This window comes from Peromyscus eremicus, chromosome 16_21 (assembly GCF_949786415.1).
Source record: "Peromyscus eremicus chromosome 16_21, PerEre_H2_v1, whole genome shotgun sequence".
Taxonomy (NCBI): Eukaryota; Metazoa; Chordata; class Mammalia; order Rodentia; family Cricetidae; genus Peromyscus; species Peromyscus eremicus.
Genome location: NC_081432.1, coordinates 16699145 through 16716973, shown reverse-complemented (window position 1 = coordinate 16716973; position 17829 = coordinate 16699145). Strand labels below are relative to the sequence as shown.

Sequence of the window (17829 nt, the reverse complement as noted above, 5' to 3'; positions counted from 1 at the left end):
ACTAGGCCAATTGAGTCGGCTCCTTGAGTGGGGCGACAACAAGAAAGGCCAATAAAGGGCTGGAGGACCAGAGCTTTGCTGACAGGCCGCATGCCCCACTTGTTTGAGACTGTGCCATTGTCTGCCTTCTTTTGAGCTTGGTGAAAAGTTAGACCACTGTGGGAAATAACTGGAAAACGGCATACAGTGTTTTACTCTCAGACTTCTGGGGACTTTGAGTGGTCACTGTGTCTGGTTGTGTCTTCCAGTGTGTGATTCAGCTCCTGTCCAGCAGGGGGAAAATATAATTGTTGAATTCGTGTATTGTTCTTGTTCTTTTGAATCTTAGACCGCACCATGTATCTCAGTCTAGTCTTGAATTTCCAAGTACCATGCTTCAGTCTCCCAAGTACTGGAGTTATAAGGTTATCGGTGGTATCATATAAAATTATATGCAGCAATGTAAGATTATATGTTGCCGGGCATGGCAAAAGGGGGAAAAAATCCATTCTTTGTTTGATGTGCTTGTCAAGAGACCCTGATTTACACCTGACCCCCAAACCTTGGTCACAGAAGAGCAGAGTCTCAGGGCACTCAGCTTATTTTGGGTGAAGGACATCACATTCTAAGTGGCGTTAGTGACTTAGTCCTGGATCAAATTAGTTATCGTGAAAAATTCTGCCAAGTGGCTCTGGTTACGTTTCAAAGCCGTAAATGACATACAAAGTGTTGATAAGTCGGCTGCCTTGCTCTGTTGGGCTTTTCTTGAATGAGAATAATTTATACACCTGTTAATGTATTCATCAATAAAGTTTGGCACTCTAAGAAAGGCCCATATCCTCCGTGTCTGAATATAAATTTTGTCTTTGGAAAGTGGGGCATGAAAGAGTGGGGGAAAGTGGTGGCATGTAAAAACTGAAAGATTATTGAAAGCCAGATTTTTAATTTGGGCTTTAATATTTCATCTCCATTCTTGTGTGTGTGTGTGTGTGTGTGTGTGTGTGTGTGTGTGTGTGTGTTTTGAGGGAGAGCCTAAGTGCTGAGATTAGAAGTGTGTGCTACTATATCTAGCTAAGACCTTAACGTTCTTGTATATCAATAAAAACACCTTCAAAACGCCTCCCACATTCCTCAATTTTCCATTTCAGTGCTTTCTCCCAAAATTGCAGTTCATGCTAGCATACCTAACCATATTTTTATTTAATTTTTGGTAGGCACACGGTTTACACATTTGTCTAAGGTCTGTGTGTATGTATTTGGTGCTCAATGATACGTCAAGGTCACTGTCATAGATCCCATCTTAACCATTCATTACCTCTGTGGTGAAAGCACACCCTGACCTCTCCTTCAACCTTTTGGGGCACACAGTTCGGTGTTGTTAGCTGCAGTTACCTGCCTGTGCAGTAGCTAACATACTCCTAACTGCTGATAGCACCTACTGGTTAGCCTCTCTGTGTGCAGTCACCCTCCAACACTCTCTACCTTCTCCTAACCAGCATTTTGCTTCCAACTTCTGTAAGATCGGCTTTGAACAAATCTGCATGTGAGTGAGGTCATATGGCATATGCCTTTCCCTGCCTGTCATATTTCATTTAACATCTCCCAGATTCACCCTTGTCCCTACATTGCATTTCTTTTGATGGCTGAGCAGGATTCCATTGTGTGTGTGTACCTTGTTTCTTTAATTGGTTTCTCCACTGAGGGACACTCAGGTTGATTTTAATCTCTTGGCTACTGTGACTATTGACAAAGAAGTATTTGAATGATAACCTGACTCAGGGTCCCTTGTCCTAGGATCTGTATTAGACTCAACTAAGCTGTCTTCATCAGAACATTCCATCTCAGAAAAATGGAGTCTCCATCTCTAGGGTGAGAACTCGGGGTGGGGGGCAGCTCTTGAAGCATGGAAGGTTGGCAGCAAGGCTTCTGTTGTTTATGCTGTTAATTAATTCGGATAATACACAGGTTATGTGCTGACCCGGAGCCCCTCATGGCTTCCTAGCTTTGAGATGAGGCTGTATCTGCTGTATCCGGGGCGAAGCTCTTCCCTGCAGCTCCCTCAGCTCTTTATCTCTCTAGGGATTTCTTCTTTCCCTTTCTACGTTTGGACCCTCCATAATCCTCCTTTCTTTTCTGTCTTCACCAACCAAGTATCCCTCCAAAGTCCTGCTTCTTCCACCATTTTCCCCAGCTGCACACCCAAGTTGTGGAAATAGCTCTTCCCCATGAATTTCTTGATTCATTGCTGTGGGTTTATCTGTGAATTCTCATTGTGTGGGTGACTGCACCCTCAAGCTAGAGGGTAAAGATCAGCCTTCAACAAGATTACAATCTCTCCTTATGGAGCAACTAGTACATAAACAGAATAGAGAAAAGAGTGTAGGGGCCCAGCAAGAGACGGGATCTAATCAAATAACAAATGTGGACTCTTTGAGCTGGACCTAGGCTTTCATTGTGAGTCTGTTGGAGGATCGTCTTGTGAAGGGGGTATGCAGGGGACTGATGAGCACCATTAACAGAGTTATGGTTGTGGGTGAGGCCACAGTGTTAGGGAACTGCGAGGGCCAGTCCAGGAATGATAAGTTGTCTAGATTGTCTTCAATAAGAATGTCCCTGTTGTACCTCAGATTGGAAGTATGTGTTTGGGTAGGTTTTTAAGGACCTTTGAAATATTCCATCAAATGGATAGGAGACAGTGCGTTAGAAGTGAATGGGTAGGAGACACCGCGTTATAGAAGCAAATGGCTAGGAGATACTGAGTTAGAAGCAGAGACCCTTTTTCAAAGGAAATGTATCCTCCAACCCTGATGTTGGAGCAGATAAAGGCACATGCCCTTGGAATGAAACTGAAGATGAGCACTTAGAACTTAGAGTGGCTTACTGAGCCTTGATTGCACAGAATTCCCAAACTCAGAGCCATGGGGATCCCAGTTTGAAAGCCACTGGTGTGGCAAGTGTGGGCTTATGATCCTGGGCTGTGTTTCCTTGGACAAGACCTCTACTTATGAAACTTCTGCCCAGGATTATTCCACACCTCTGACAAATTAAATTATTGACAACTGGGGTTTTGTTCATTGGTGGTGGCGGTTGTTTTTGATCTGGTCAAAAGGCCAGATCTAAGGCCTGAACTAACCAAGGAGCAGAGTAAATGAAGGATAGGAAGGAGATGGGAGTATTTTCAGCTGTAGAGCAAGCTCAGACATTGGGGGAGACAACAATGATCAGCCTTTTGAGGCCCAGGAACTGCAGAGGTCAAAGGTAACATGGAAACAAGAACCATGAACATAATGCAGGGGGTGAAGCCTAGGAGATGCCCAGGGCTCCTGCTCCGTTGCGAAGCCCCACAGCACTTATACGGAATGCCGAGGTGGACAGGAAATAAACTTGTCAAAGAGCAAATACAAGAGAAGCCTGCCTGGCTCCATTTTACACAAGCCCCAGGGGAAAGGAAGTCTCCCCTGAGGATCGTAACCCTCAGGAATCTCTCATAGCATTGCCAGTTTGAGACAGAAATTCACCTGTGTAGCCCAGAAGATGAACAGTCCTCAAGACAAGCATTTGTTTTCTAACTACCCTTGGGTTGGTCGAACCTGGCAGAAAAGAGCTGAGGTTTCTCTTGGACTATGGGCAGCATTAGAGGTGCTGAAACATCACCAGGAGCCATTTCTAAAGAATATGGGCTCACAGTCAGTAACTTCAAATCACAGAATTATAAATTGGTATATTTGCTTTGTTTGCTTGCTTAATTTTGTTTTGTTGGACTTTCTTTTCCTTTTTTTTTTCTTTTTTTTTTTTCTTGAAATAAGGACTCACTCTTTAGCCTTGGCTTGACTCAGAATCCCAACATTCCTCCTATCTCCACCTCCCAAGTGCTGGGACTATGGCATGAACCACCACACAAAACTGATCACTTAGTTCATAATTTTGAAGTCCATTGTTAGGACAGTGATCCACAGCCTAGACGACATTATCTAAGTGGCTTTCACCCCCATCATTCATACACTGCATGACATGAGAAATCACCTGTCCTTACCTTGGCCCTTGAGTGCCTCTGTAAAGTGGGACTAGGCATTGTACCTACTGTGCTCATCTTCCAGGACGGACAAAATACATTTTTAAGTGAGTGGCTTAAAGAAATACAGCTTTGTTCTCCCAAAATTCTGAGGGTTCAAGGGCCAAAATCAAGGGTACCAACAATCAATCTCTGTGACATCAAGGGGCCAGCACAGTTGGACCTCTCCTGAAGGATGTTAGGAAGGATGTTTTCCTTGATTCTTCCAGTTTCTGGGGACTGCTGGTGGCCTCTGCCAGAGGCCACATGGCTCTGCTTTCTGCCCCTGTCATTGCATGGCGCTCTCTTTCTTGTTCATCCATGAGCGCTGTCATCATACAAAAACACTAATAAGATGCAGGACTCGTTTTGGATGTGTCTTTATCAAACCAGACATACCCCTCGAAGATCCTACTTCCAAATAAGGTCATATGCTGAGGACAGACATAGACCTGAACCTTAGAAGGACATCATTCTACCTTTCTTACTGCCTCAGAAGTATTACAGAGCTGGGTCAATTATTAAGTGCTTACACAAGTAGTACATATTACAGTAAGTTACAACGATGTAATTGAGTTAGCATAAGCCCCTGCAAATGCTTAACATATCGTCAGAGATAGGAAGTGTCACTCACTCCTGAGACTTGCCACTCAGCAAACGATTGTTCTTTGCAGACACTGAACTCTGCTCAATGCCATCAACATTCTGGGTCAGGTGAGGAGGCCTAACTGTGAGACTAATTCATCCTAGTGTGTGTGTGGCTCTATCCCCGAAGCTGTTTCTTGACAAAAGGAACATGATTCCTGTTCCTGTCGTGGCTAAAAGGATGGCCAAGGAAACAAGACGTCAACTATGTCAAAAGAGATTCTCAGATTCACGTTGTTCCTTAGATTTGGGCGGCTGAGGGAGGCTGAGGGAAGGCAATGCTGCCTGCCAGTTTGCATTCATCCCAGAGCCCTGTATCTAGAAGCAGTGGCCTCCTCTGTGTGGCTGAGTATGCAAGAGACTTCAGCTTCTCTTTGTGCCTGACTTCCCTCCATGGGCATTGTCAGCTGCCATCTTTAGATGCCTATTTAAATACAACATGTGAATGGGGCATTGTTCAGAAAGAATGTCCAAGATTTAAAGAAAGAAAGAGGAGGGGAAGGCAGGAAGGAAGGAAGGAAGGAAGGAAGGAAGGAAGGAAGGAAGGAAGGAAGGAAGGAAGAAGGGAGGGAGGGAAGGAAGGAAAGAAGGAAGGAAGGAAGGAAGAAAGGAATAGTGTGTAGCCTGTGTTAAGGATAAGCCTAGTTATTTGAGGAGGTAAGAGCTTAAATGGAATAGTGTGCCTACTAAAGAGTATTTTATAGAGCTTTTTAATGTAAAGAAAATAATAAAATATAGGTGTGTCAGAGGATCCCAGACTTAACAATAACTTAATGACATTTTTCAAGTCCATGAGGGTAGAAAAAACTACCTGCAGTAGTTGAATTGGGATCTTTTTCTGGGCTAGGCGCTTGCACTATAGCACTTTTATAACACAATGGCAATGAACCACAGCTCCCACTCAGCCACTTGATCACAAGGGTGAACCACTGGTATTCCCTAGGACACTGTGTTGCTAGGATACTGTGTTGCTAGGATACCATGCTGCTAAACCCAGGATGGATGGTAGATTACATATATCATTTCCAACTTAGAATATTTGCAGCTCGTGATGGGCTTATGGGGCTGTGGCATCAGATTAAGGGTCAGCTCTTTTACCCTGCTGTACACAGGAGAGTTGGAAGAGAGCAAAAGATACCGAGATGAAGTTAGATGGAGCCTCCTTTGTGCATCATGGGTAGTGGTGTGGCCACTCAGATGCAGTCAGTGCTCACTACGTAAGTGAGACAGGATGATGTACTGAGTTGCTTTCAGATGGTTGAGGGGGGAAAGTGAGCAATTCCTTGAACTTAAATAAATCATGTTCGGAGTTATCATTTTTCTACAGGCCTGGCTTTGTTCATGTTTTCTGGCTTTTTCTCTTGTTACCCAGCCCCTCCGCCATTTTCTGGTAGAATATCCAGAAGCAGGTTTGCTCTCCTGTGACAGTGGCAATGGTGTGTATATGACCAAGGGCTGAGAACAGTGAAGATAACTCGTCCCTTCCTGATCCTGACGTTCTGAGGCTGCAAATAAGCAACCTCAAGGAACCACTCAGTACCAGGGTCTCTAGATAAAAGAAGCTGTTGGACGATGTGCTCTAGAAAGGCTTGTTTTGTATTTATTGACTTATTTATTTGAGGTGGAATTGCACACACCACTGTTGATGTGTGGGAGTCAGAGAACAACTCCAGGGAGCTGGTATTGAACCCATGTTGTCAGGTTTGATGGCAAAGTGCCCTTACCCACTGAACCATCTCACCAGCCCTATTAGAGGGTATGTCAGCGATGCAGCAGGAATTTTTAAATCAAAACAAAACCTTAGCCTCCTGAGATACTTAAAAATGGGGTGCAAATTACATATACAATATGGAGCATGTACAACCCATATATGTATGCAGATCATGTGCACCCCTTTCATGGTGTCTAAAAGACATTAATTCCAGGATACCCCAGCCCCGCCTATTCCAAGATCCACGGGCACTCAAGTGCCTTACATAAAATGGTATAGTATTTTCATAGAACCCGTGTATTGCATGCACATGGCTCTATTTAGACTACTTACGGTGGTCACATAAATGCTGTGTAAGTTTTATATTAGGAAATCATGATATGTAAAAACACAAACACTGTACCTATTCATCACACACAGTTTAAAATAGTGTGGAACCCTAGGATAAAGGTTGACCATGTGCAGTAATTGAAGGAAAGAACATAGTTGGTAACTTTTACTATTCTCACGAGGACCCATGCCTTAAATAGGTTAAAAGGAAGGAAGGAAGGAAGGAAGGAAGGAAGGAGGAAGGAAGGAAGGAAGGAAGGAAGGAAGGAAGGAAGGAAGGAAGGAAGGAAGAAGAAAAGAAGAAACGCAGGCTCAAACTAGTTGTGTGTGTTTGGCTTTAGAGTCTTGGATAGGACTTTTTTTTTAGGAAAATGGGCCACATACAGAACTACCAGATCCTTTTTCAATCTGGAAGCAGTTCAGAGGTTCTTTTTCTTGAATTATCACACCTCCTTTTAGCCTCCTTAGCTGCAGTTTTTAGGTACCCGAGTCAGAATCCGTGTGTGCAGCTCACAGTTCCTGCCTCTGGCCTCGGAGATGTGCAGACAGACTGGCAGCATTCTGTTTGCAGGACAGCAACACAGCCCTTCCCATGCACAGGCACTAATAATGCCATCACGCAGGACCGAGGGTCAGATGTGACCGCACAGCGAGCCCTGCTTGCACAGCTGGTTCTCTCTGAACTTGATTGTGTCTGTTTTTTTTTTTTTTTTTTTTTTTCTGGAGCTGAGGACCAAACCCAGGGCCTCACGCTTGCTAGGCAAGTGCTTTACCACTGAGCTAAATCCCCAACCCCTCTGTCTGAACTTGAAAAGCCCACCTTCCCTCAGGAGAAGGCCTCTTTACGCACTGGGGTTTTTCCTTGAATTCCTGCGAATTGACTGATGGGAACTCTAACACACACACATATTCTCTCCACGCCCACCCCTCGTTATCTCCCCTGAGTAAATGGCTTACATGCCTAATGCAAATTCTGATTTGATTTGTTTAGTGACAGAGCAACTAGTATCAAGTAAATGCTATGGAAGTAATTGTTATATAGTATTATTTAAAAATAAAGACAACACAAAATAAATAAATAAACCCACTCTGGTGTACCTGTACAGGCCCTACTTTTTTTTTTTTTTTTAATATTCTTGATTCCTAGCTAAGTGAATCTATATATGTGGATAAACAGGACAGATCCAAATATCTTGGGATGATCAGGGTCAACAATGTGTGGTAGTTAAAAGAAGAAAATTAGCTTATAACTTTCACTCATGATTTGAGAAACCAGCCCTCTGACAGTACTGTAGTATTCTCCGAATGCCCTGGTTCTGACACACAGTGTTTGATTTCTGGCCTTCATCTTGGAGTCACAGCAAATTCTCAAGCTGAGTTGTGTGGCTGCAGCTCTTACTGCCATGGAAGGCTCTTCTATTGTTCTCAAACTAAATGTGATTATTAGTTATTTCTATCTAATGTATGTAGTTATTGATTCAGTCACAAAACCTTCACAGGCACCTGCCATACGTCAAGGTTGCTCCTAGATCAAGGGAAATAGAAAGATGGGTGCCACATACAGGGTCTCTTCCCTGTACGAGGTCAAGGCATATGGCAACCCAACCAGGCCCGAGATTGATGCCTCCTTAAGCTTATATAGTCTGGAAGTAAGAAGTTTTATGCATTGGCAGCTGTTTTTTCAGAGAAGAGTTGGCCCCCCGGACAGATGGCAATTCTGAGAACATGTTTAGTTGTCACAAAGGGGTGTGAGTGGCACAGGGCATGGAAGGTGGTGAGCATTGGACAGTGAGCAGAGTGGGCCCCAGAGAAGGACCACTCAAATCAAAATGCTAATCGTAGTGAGGAATAAGGGATATTGCGCCAGAGTGAGGCTTACTGTAACACAGGGGAGGGTGACAGGGATTCCTAGGGGCAGTGGCCTCCCTTGGGAGGGTCCTCGCAAGTCAGTGCTCACTTATATTTACACCATAGAACCAAAGACCTTTTGGCAGACCAGAACTTCCTTCACCTTGGCTAAGGTGCCAGGCCTGAATGGGTGCTCCTCAAAGACTGCCATCTAGGTGGCTTCCCATCATCTAGGTGGCTTCCCAGACGGGTGCTTCCTAATCTACCCTTGCTTGTTCTGAAGGCTTACGGTTCCATGTGGGAGAAGGATAGGTGTTTTTACACCTATGTCTTTGTGTGGTAAACTGCCCAGCACTAGATGGAATGGATGTGTTGGGAGCAAGAGTCTTAACTAGGCTTTAAAGATGGAGAGACATTCAAGGAGGCCTTCAAGGAGGTGGGTAATGGACATACTCCTCTTAGAAGCCTTTCCCTGCATGATTACATTTCTAACTGGCAGGGAGATGTTTCTGGATCCAGTCTCGGGAAATCCTGCTCTGAGTTGAGATGTGCCCGACATTCTCCTTCCTGCAGTGTGCAGGCCCATCTTTGCAGGGGGTCTCTTTCCATTGTCGTTTTGTCCTCTTTCGCTGAAGGGGTTTCCCCCTGCCTTTGTTGGTGTGAGAGATGAGTAGCATTCGGAGTGAACTGGCTGCCTCATTTTCTTGTGTTTAGATGTCATGCACTGTTCCTGAGAGAGCACTCCAGGCTATGGCCTCAGCCAGCTTGGAAACGTAGACAATTCACTCCACACTCCCGTGTCTTTACTGCATGCTTTTCTTTATTTTTTATTTTTCTTTTTATTTTATTGTATTGCAGCATGCTCTTCAAGTAGAAAAACATGTTCTTAATGCAGGAAGGGTCCCCTAAGCACCACAGTGGGAAGTTAGCAACTGAAAATGCCCACGAAGGCCGTGCAGCAACAGAAAATGTGCCCCTTGCTTTGGGAAGGTGTCAGGTGAAAAATCGGCTGTGATAAACACAGGAAAATGCAATCGGTGAACTTCTGGTAGAGAGCAGCTGTGGGGCCCAAGACAGTGTAGGATTTTCCCTGGAGATTCTGTATTGCTTTAGGATGGCCACATTTCTTGAGAAATTATCTCTCTCGATTCAGAGTGAGTTTGGATATCTCAAAAAGAATAAATCTGTGTGCTTGGAACTTTCTTATTAATGTGTGTGAGTGTGTGCCTGCATGTCAGTCTGTGCTCAGTGTTTGTGCCTGGTGCCCACTGAGGCCCCAAAAGGGCATTGGATCCCCTGAAACTAGAGTCAAAGATGGTTGTGAGTCACTATGTGTAGGTACTGGGAATTGAATGTGTGTCCTCTGCAGGAGTAGCCAGTGCTCTTGACTTCTGGGCTAAGAGTTCTCCCTATTTCTCTGGACTTGTTAGAGAATGTTGTCAGTGTTTCCATGCTGGCAATAAAACAGTCCAGTGCCTTCCCTCCAGCTTTGTACCAGTAGCTGGGTGCTTGTCCATAGGTGTGTTAGCCTCCCTGGTCACCACAATGCTTTTTCTTCTTTCTCCTCAGTCTGATGCCAACGCAAGCTACTTGAGAGCAGCTCGGGCAGGACACCTGGAAAAGGCCCTTGACTACATCAAAAATGGAGTGGACATCAACATCTGCAACCAGGTCAGCTGTGGTTGTGGTTGTCCTTTGGTATTTGAGTCAAACCTCTCGGGTTCCTTAAAGCTCTCATGAAATATTGGCAAGATTTTTCTCCGTTTGTCAGGAGGTCGGTCTCGTAGATGTTAAATTTTGTCCGCCCAATGTTGTCAGATTATTAGGCCCTGTCAAAGGGATGCCAGGAGAGGAAGGAATATAGCGACTAATGATTCCTAATACTTAGTAAATAATGGCCCCCCTTCCTAGTTTTCATATTTTATTCCCATTCCACATTCCCATATAGCACACGTGGGGGACATTGGTAGGGGGTCATCTGGAGAGCCTGCAGTGGGCTGTTGAGTACTCAGTTTTCAGCTCGCTTTCCCTTCTCTTTCCATCAGAATGGGTTGAATGCACTCCATCTTGCTTCCAAAGAAGGCCATGTGGAAGTGGTCTCCGAGCTGCTACAGAGGGAAGCCAACGTCGATGCGGCCACAAAGGTCAGTGTCATGGGCTCGGTGCTTTTTGTCACCTGCCTACTTCTATAAAGGGTCAACCCTCAGCAAGAATAAGGTTATCACTCTCATGAGCTGTTCATCAGCTCCATTATTTGTGCATCACAGAAGCATTGAGCAGTCTGTGAACTCATGTACCATGCCTCTCGTTTCACAGAAAGGAAACACAGCCTTACACATCGCATCTCTGGCTGGGCAAGCGGAGGTGGTCAAGGTCTTGGTTACGAATGGAGCAAACGTCAACGCACAGTCTCAGGTAAACCTACAACTGTATTGTAAAGGACTTTGGCCATCACTTACAAATACGGCTTCTAGATCAAGCACTTGCTTGAGTTGCACATCGGCTAAGGGCACATCACTTGCAAGCTCGATTTTTTTCAAGTAGTTATCAGAGTTCATTGAACTTATATGTATCTTTATTTACAATCTGTGTCGTGAGAGGTAGAATTTTCAACCATGGTCTACCTCAGAAAGGCTGTGACTGACAGATCCACCTATGAACGGCTGTGGCTGACAGTCACATACAAACGCTCAGCAGATCTTCAAGATGGGGTCTTTTACACTGTTTTATGATGCTGTCTAACCTGGGTCCAGTCTCAGTGTTGCTACTTTACGTGGGATATGAAGAAACATAATAGAAAAAGCCTCAGGATTTTCAGAGCTCGTGGTACTTTATTAGTTGGACACTGGAGGAAACTACTTAATCCCTCTATACTAATGAAGGCAGCATTGTTGTTAATTGAGACAAGTAAAATAAAATAAAAACAACCCAGAAACTTTAAAAGTCTCCAGTCTTTAAAACGTTCAGGCTATTTGTGCTGAATATAAGCCCCCATATCATTTCTGTAAACACTCATAAGATGTCCTCAAAAGAGCACCATAGTTTGCCGAGAATCTTAATCTTAGTCTTTGGATCTAAAAGAATTAGCTTTTCTACTTGACTGGTTTAAAATTACGGGTGCTCATCATCCAATCATTGGCATTTGTGCACAGCTTCCATCAGAGGTCATGTAGCAAAGCGACCATCTCCCGAGGCAGCAGCATCCACAGAGGATGTAGCCTCCTTTGCCCTCTTCCTAGTTACAGCATCTGTCGCTTGTCAATGGCGTCACCAGAACCAAGGGCACTGAGCATATTGATCACAGAACAAGCCTGCAATTTTGCCCATGACCCAGGATTTAGTGATAGTAGGGGATTATGCGACCCATGGTTCTTCCTGTGAAGATGGGATTTCTCAGCCTTGGGATCAGAAGCATGGGGAGAATTAGGTTGGGTTCCTGTTGGGTGTTTGATATGAGAATAATCTAAAAATCAAAAGATGAAGTGGAAAAGGTGAGATTTTGAGTTCTCAAGTGTTTCTTGCAAGATTCATGCTGTGTAAAATAGAAAGCAGTGAGGGAAATAAAGGTACCAACATTTTATTGGAAAAGTTAAACTTGGTCATTTTTTTATCCACACAATCCCATTTCATCTAGTATTTGGGGATTAAACCCTGTGCATGCCTGGCAAGTACTCTGCCAATGAACTATGACCCCAGCCTTTCATTGTTGCATTCTGAAAACCCCTCATGATTATTGTTACCTTCCGTTAGACAATTCATATAAGCTTACTTTTACAAGTCTGTCTTTGACCTTTGAGAAAAAGTCTCAACACACACTTATTGTGTGTGTGTGTGTGTGTGTGTGTGTGCGCGCGCGCGCGCGCGCGCGCCCTCTGGAAGAGGTCAGAGGACAACTTGGGGGAATCAGTTCTCTGCTTCCACCATGTGGGTCCTGAGGATTGAACTCTGGTCGTCAGACCTGGAGGCAATTGTCTTTACTCACTGAGTTATACAATGTCCCAAAGCACACTTCTTTTTTTTTTAATAGTTACTCTGTGGTCTTTTGCTCTCTGTGTTAACTCTGCTTGGTTCATTGTCCTTGGGTGTCTTTGGCTGATGATGATTTATAGCATCACTGTGAGAGTTTCAGCCCTAGTGACCATCAGTGTGAGGGAAGTAAACACACTTAGCTCCCAGCTGCAGGGTCCCTTGGTCATTTGCTTTCTTTTCTTTCTAATTCCCTGGGCTTGGACCTTTTCTTACATTGTATGTGAGAGTTCACTTTGAATGGTATTGCCTTTCCAGAAAGTTGTGATAGAAAATTCAAGTTTAACCAATACCCTTTCAGGTATGAACAAGTCAACTACAAAGGAAAAAGAAAAACAGTGTGCTTTAAAATGGTTAAGTTACATTTATTTATGTGGGGGAAGGGGACATGTGTGAGCGAGGGCACACATGTGGAACTCAGAGGAGAACTTGCAAAGTAACTTCTTTCCTCCCACCACGTGGGTCCCAGGGATCCAACTCAGGTAGTCAGGCCTATCAGCAAACACACTTACCTGCTGAGCCATCTCAATGGCTTACATCATACTTTTAAGCTGATATTCCCCCACACACACAAAAAAAAAATATTGCTGTAATTTTGTCTACTGAGAAATAACTAGTGGTGAGCAGTGAGCTATGAGATCATGGGGAAAGTTTTTAATCCATTTCCAATTAGAGCATCGCCCTCAGATCTTGCACACATTCCTGATTATGTCCGAGGGTAGCCATAGCTATAAACCTGCTTTATAGCTATAAAGTGGGAGAACTGTGCCCGAATCCGTTTTAATTTGAATTTGTACACGTTCCACACTGATGAGACCATGAGGGGAAGAACACAGCCTGCGAATTCCCGCTCCTCACAGCTGTGCTCAGGGATCCCCGTCACACACTGCACAGCATAGTTCTTTCCCCTCCATCAAAAACCCTGGCCTCGTTTGCCTCCTGACTACATCATGCTGTGGCTACAATTGCCAGTGAGGTGACCTTGCTGGAGAGCCAGAAGTTTGTGTGACAACTTCCTGTGGCAGCCCTTGAGTAGGAACTTTACAAAGATCCGAAGGCAACACTGCTGTAAAAGAAGATTAAATCCAAGCTGGCACTGTAGCTCAATGGGTAGAGTGTTTGTTTAGCATGCATGAAGCCCGGTGTTCGATCCCCGCACCACATAAACTGCATATGGTTCATGGTTCTGATCGTGATTTGGGAAATGGAGGCAGAAGGGTCAGAAATTCAAGGTCATCTTTGGCTATATAGCAAGTACAAGGCCAGTCTGTGCTACATAAAACTCTTTCTTAAAAATAAGTGTTTCTTTGAACAGAGATTTTATCCATGCACTAACACATAAAACATTCAAGAAAAACGGGCCAGGGATGCAGGCACATAGCCATAATCTCAGCGCTTGAAAGGTGAGCCAGAAGATCACAAGTTCTAGGTTGAGGAGGGAGGAAAGGAGGGAGGATGGTGGGTCTCTAAGTGAAATTTCAGCTACAAGCCATTTCTTAAAAATGTAAGAAATAATTGAGAGTGGGCCGGTGAGGTGATTCAGTGATAAAGACACCTGCTACTGAGCTGATGATCTCAGTTCAACCCCAGGCCCTCATGGTGGAAGGAAAGAACTTGACTCTTAGACGTTGTCCTCCAGTATTTATACACACACACACACACACACACACACACACACGCACGCACGCACGCACGCACACGCATGCACATGCACACACGCACTCATGCACACACATACTAATGCACACATGCTAATAATAATAATAATAACAATAATAAACGTGTTTCCTTAAAATCTTAAAAAAGAAATAGTTGAGACTCCCTTCCTTGAACATAACAATCATCTTTATCCTAATCAAAATGACATAGCCCAGCACTGGAATTCTGTTCCTGTGCATTTGGGTGTTATAACTAAGTCTAGGGGTTTTACTTTAGATGAATTTTGGTCATTGCTTTGATCTCCTGTCTTTACCATTGTCTTCCTTGAGTGGCTTTACATTCCCGTAACCTCTTTGCTGTACCTTAGGAAAGAAACTAGGCTGGGGAGATGGCTCAGCAGGGAAAGAGTTCACATTCTCAGCACCAACATGACAGCCTACCTGGAATGCCAGCACAGGGGAGGGTGGCTTCCAATGCCCAGAGTAAACTGGTTAACTGGACTAGCCTAACGACACACCCCGCACTGGCTAACTGAACTGTCATTATGGGACTCAATGGAACAGTAATACACAGTGATTACCACTAAAGACAGTGAAAATGCTCCCCTCCATGGCTGCATCCAGAGGCATCGCTGGCTGCATTGGTTCAGGCAGGCTCTCTCTCCGCTAGTATTTTGTCTGTGTGTATATATATATATATATATAATATATATATATATATATATATATATATATATATATATATAATATATATATATATATATATATATATATATATATATATATATATTCTGAACAAGTTCTTTTTTACTAGTGTTAACAAAGGCAAAATATCTCAAGTCAATTGTATTCTTGTGTGCCCTTGAGGGTTTACCCCATATCCAGATGTCCCCTGTGTTAGAGAAGCCAGATTCTCACAATCAGACATATAAGTGTCTGGGCTAGATACCCCCTGACTTTTAACCTTTAAACTGACTTTCATAGGCCTTAATGTCATACAGGATTCAGCAAAATACTCAATAGTGTGTAGTAGTTGACTACGAGGAAGAATTCATAGGAGGTCTCCATCAGTGAAAAGGATGTCACCTCAGTCATGGGGTTTGGTTTTCGGTTTTTGGTTTGGGGATTTTGTTTTTTGTTTTTTAAACTCTGCCAGGTTGAGTGTGGTGGAGCATGCTTCCATGCTCTCTGCAAAATGATTAGTCTGCAGAGTCGCATGCATATAATAACTCCACTGTACACATTGAGAGCAGAAGATATTGGAGATGGTGGATAAAATCAGATTTTAAATAGCTCACTGACTGCATCTTTAGCAGCCCTTCCCCTGGTGACTTAAATCTATTGTTGCCATAGAGAAGAAAATGTAAATTGGACTCCAGTATGTTCCTTTGTTTTTTTTTAAACCAGCCTTGTTTTGAAAATTTCCTAAGTTTTGAAATGAACATGAAAATGGAGAAGGAACATCTTTCTCAAATCTGGCCATCCTGAGTCCAAGTGTCTTTTCACCAACAAGTGGATAGCTATAGGCTATGGTCTAGTGGCAAGATTTTTAGTCAGTCTCTTCAAAAGATACTTGTAGATCCTTTATTGATAAATATGTATATTAATTGGAGTTATGTGGGTCGAAGGAGCAAAAATGGATTTCAACAAAAGAAATTTCCAAAGAGTTTATTGTCTTTGGATTGGGGTCACTGAGAACAAGAGGCTAAAGAGGAGTCAGAAAGTTCTAGAAAATAGAGGAGTGGAGGGCAGGAAAACCTAGCTAGAACCAAAGAGTAAGAGAGCCCTTTGATGACATCTCTTGAGGTTGGGGAAAGAGACTGGAGAGAACTTGACTCAGGAGAAAAGACTAAAAGGCAAACAAAAATAGCTTGTCCACACATCTACACCATCATCAGAGAGGAGCAGGCACATCTTTCTCAGTATCCAGCCAAAGACAAATCTTTCCTGTAGAGCAGGGAAGAGTAATTCCCCAAGACAAAATAAACAGGACATTGTCAGTTGAGGGAAAACATGGATGTGGGTGCTATTGACTGTCACTAAAGTGAACTAAAATGCATATACTAAAATGCTCACTTTAAAATCAAAATGCACGTTGGGTAAGATAGTTTTCATTACCATGATGTTGTGTGTGAAAAAAAACAGAGATGTTTGGTTGGGCTCAGGGTTGCTTGAGCATTGTTTAGGGGCCCTGAGACTAGGCAAAGCCTCATGAAAGACAGTGTGTGGCTGAACCCAGCTGCTCACCTCCAGGTAGCCAGAAAACAGAAGGGAATTAGAAAGAGCTAAATTATATTATAAAAATACAAATATAAGTATCTGCTTCCTCCCCCTCCCCCGCCCCCCCCTCATACTTTCCACCACCTTCCAAGAATGCCATCAAATACAGATCTGTAATGGATTCATCCATTGATTACATTAGAGCTCTCATGATCCAATCACTTCCCAAAGCCCTCTGAACATTTAAAATGGAACCAAGTCTTCAACCACAATCCCTAAGGGGACATTTGGTATTGACACTGTAATATTCTTGTGGTGGATGGGGCACAAAAAATGTTTTGTCAGCATGAATAGCAGGAAGATCATAAGACCCTACAGGGCTACGTACTGTGTGATCTCATTTGTATGAAATGTCCAAAGGAAACAAAACCAAAGAAGCAGAACAGAGATACATGGTTGCCAAGGTTACAGATAAAGGCAGATGCTGAAAATTGGTACCAACAGGTGCAGGGTGAGGGGACGATGTGGATTAGTGGGACTGCTCCTTGTAGTGGTTCTTGTCTGGCAAGGCTATTGTCCCAATTCTGTGAGTACACAAACCCCACTGAACTGTATATTATATAAGGGTGAGTTTTATGGAATGAGAATTAAGTGTCAATAAACAAACATTTTTAGGAACCAAAAAGTCAACAGGAAAGTGACTTTTGGAAAAGACCAGTGTCTCGGGTATTAATGCTAGGAAGGTAAGCCCTCAACAATGGAGGGATCCAGGAATAGTGGGATTACACACCTGTGACCCCAACACTCCGGAGATAGAGGATCAGTAGTTTAAGGCTAGCCTTGGCTATGTAGTAGAATCTAGGCCAATCTGGGGTACATGAGACCTTGCTGGTGGCAGGAAGCAGTTATACTCAGCCATCCCATTTTGCATGTGGATCTTCCTTCCTTTGATCTGTGTATTCATATCTGTCATGTATTTGAAGTCATTCGAGGTTAAAATAATTTCCTTCCCAAGCTGGAACTATTTGAAATGCTTACTTTTATATGAAAATAGCACATCTTTATTTGAAATAGTGATTGGTGCTTGGGAGATGTGACAACTGAGCGCATTTTTCTCCGTAATAAAATATTTTATTAGGGGCTGGAGAGATGGCTCAGAGGTTAAGAGCACTGCCTGTTCTTCCAGAGGTCCTGAGTTCAATTCCCAGCAACCACATGGTGGCTCAGAACCATCTGTTATGAGATCTGGTGCCCTCTTCTGGTGTACAGGCATGAATGCAGATAGAACACTGTATACATAAATAAATTAAAAAAATATATTTTATTCATGGTATAGTACCTCATACATGGTTGATGATAAA

At 43.4% G+C, this 17829-nt stretch overlaps 1 protein-coding gene across 1 annotated transcript in view; it reads left to right on the top strand.

Annotated features, from left to right (window-relative positions):
- The window catches only part of Ank3 (ankyrin 3), a 594813-nt gene that overhangs the window by 375881 nt on the left and 201103 nt on the right, over window positions 1-17829 (top strand). The window contains exons 3-5 of the mRNA XM_059281286.1: window positions 10134-10235; window positions 10610-10708; window positions 10881-10979. Of these exons, the coding sequence (XP_059137269.1) occupies window positions 10134-10235; window positions 10610-10708; window positions 10881-10979 (300 nt within the window). The remainder of the gene's footprint in view (window positions 1-10133; window positions 10236-10609; window positions 10709-10880; window positions 10980-17829) is intronic.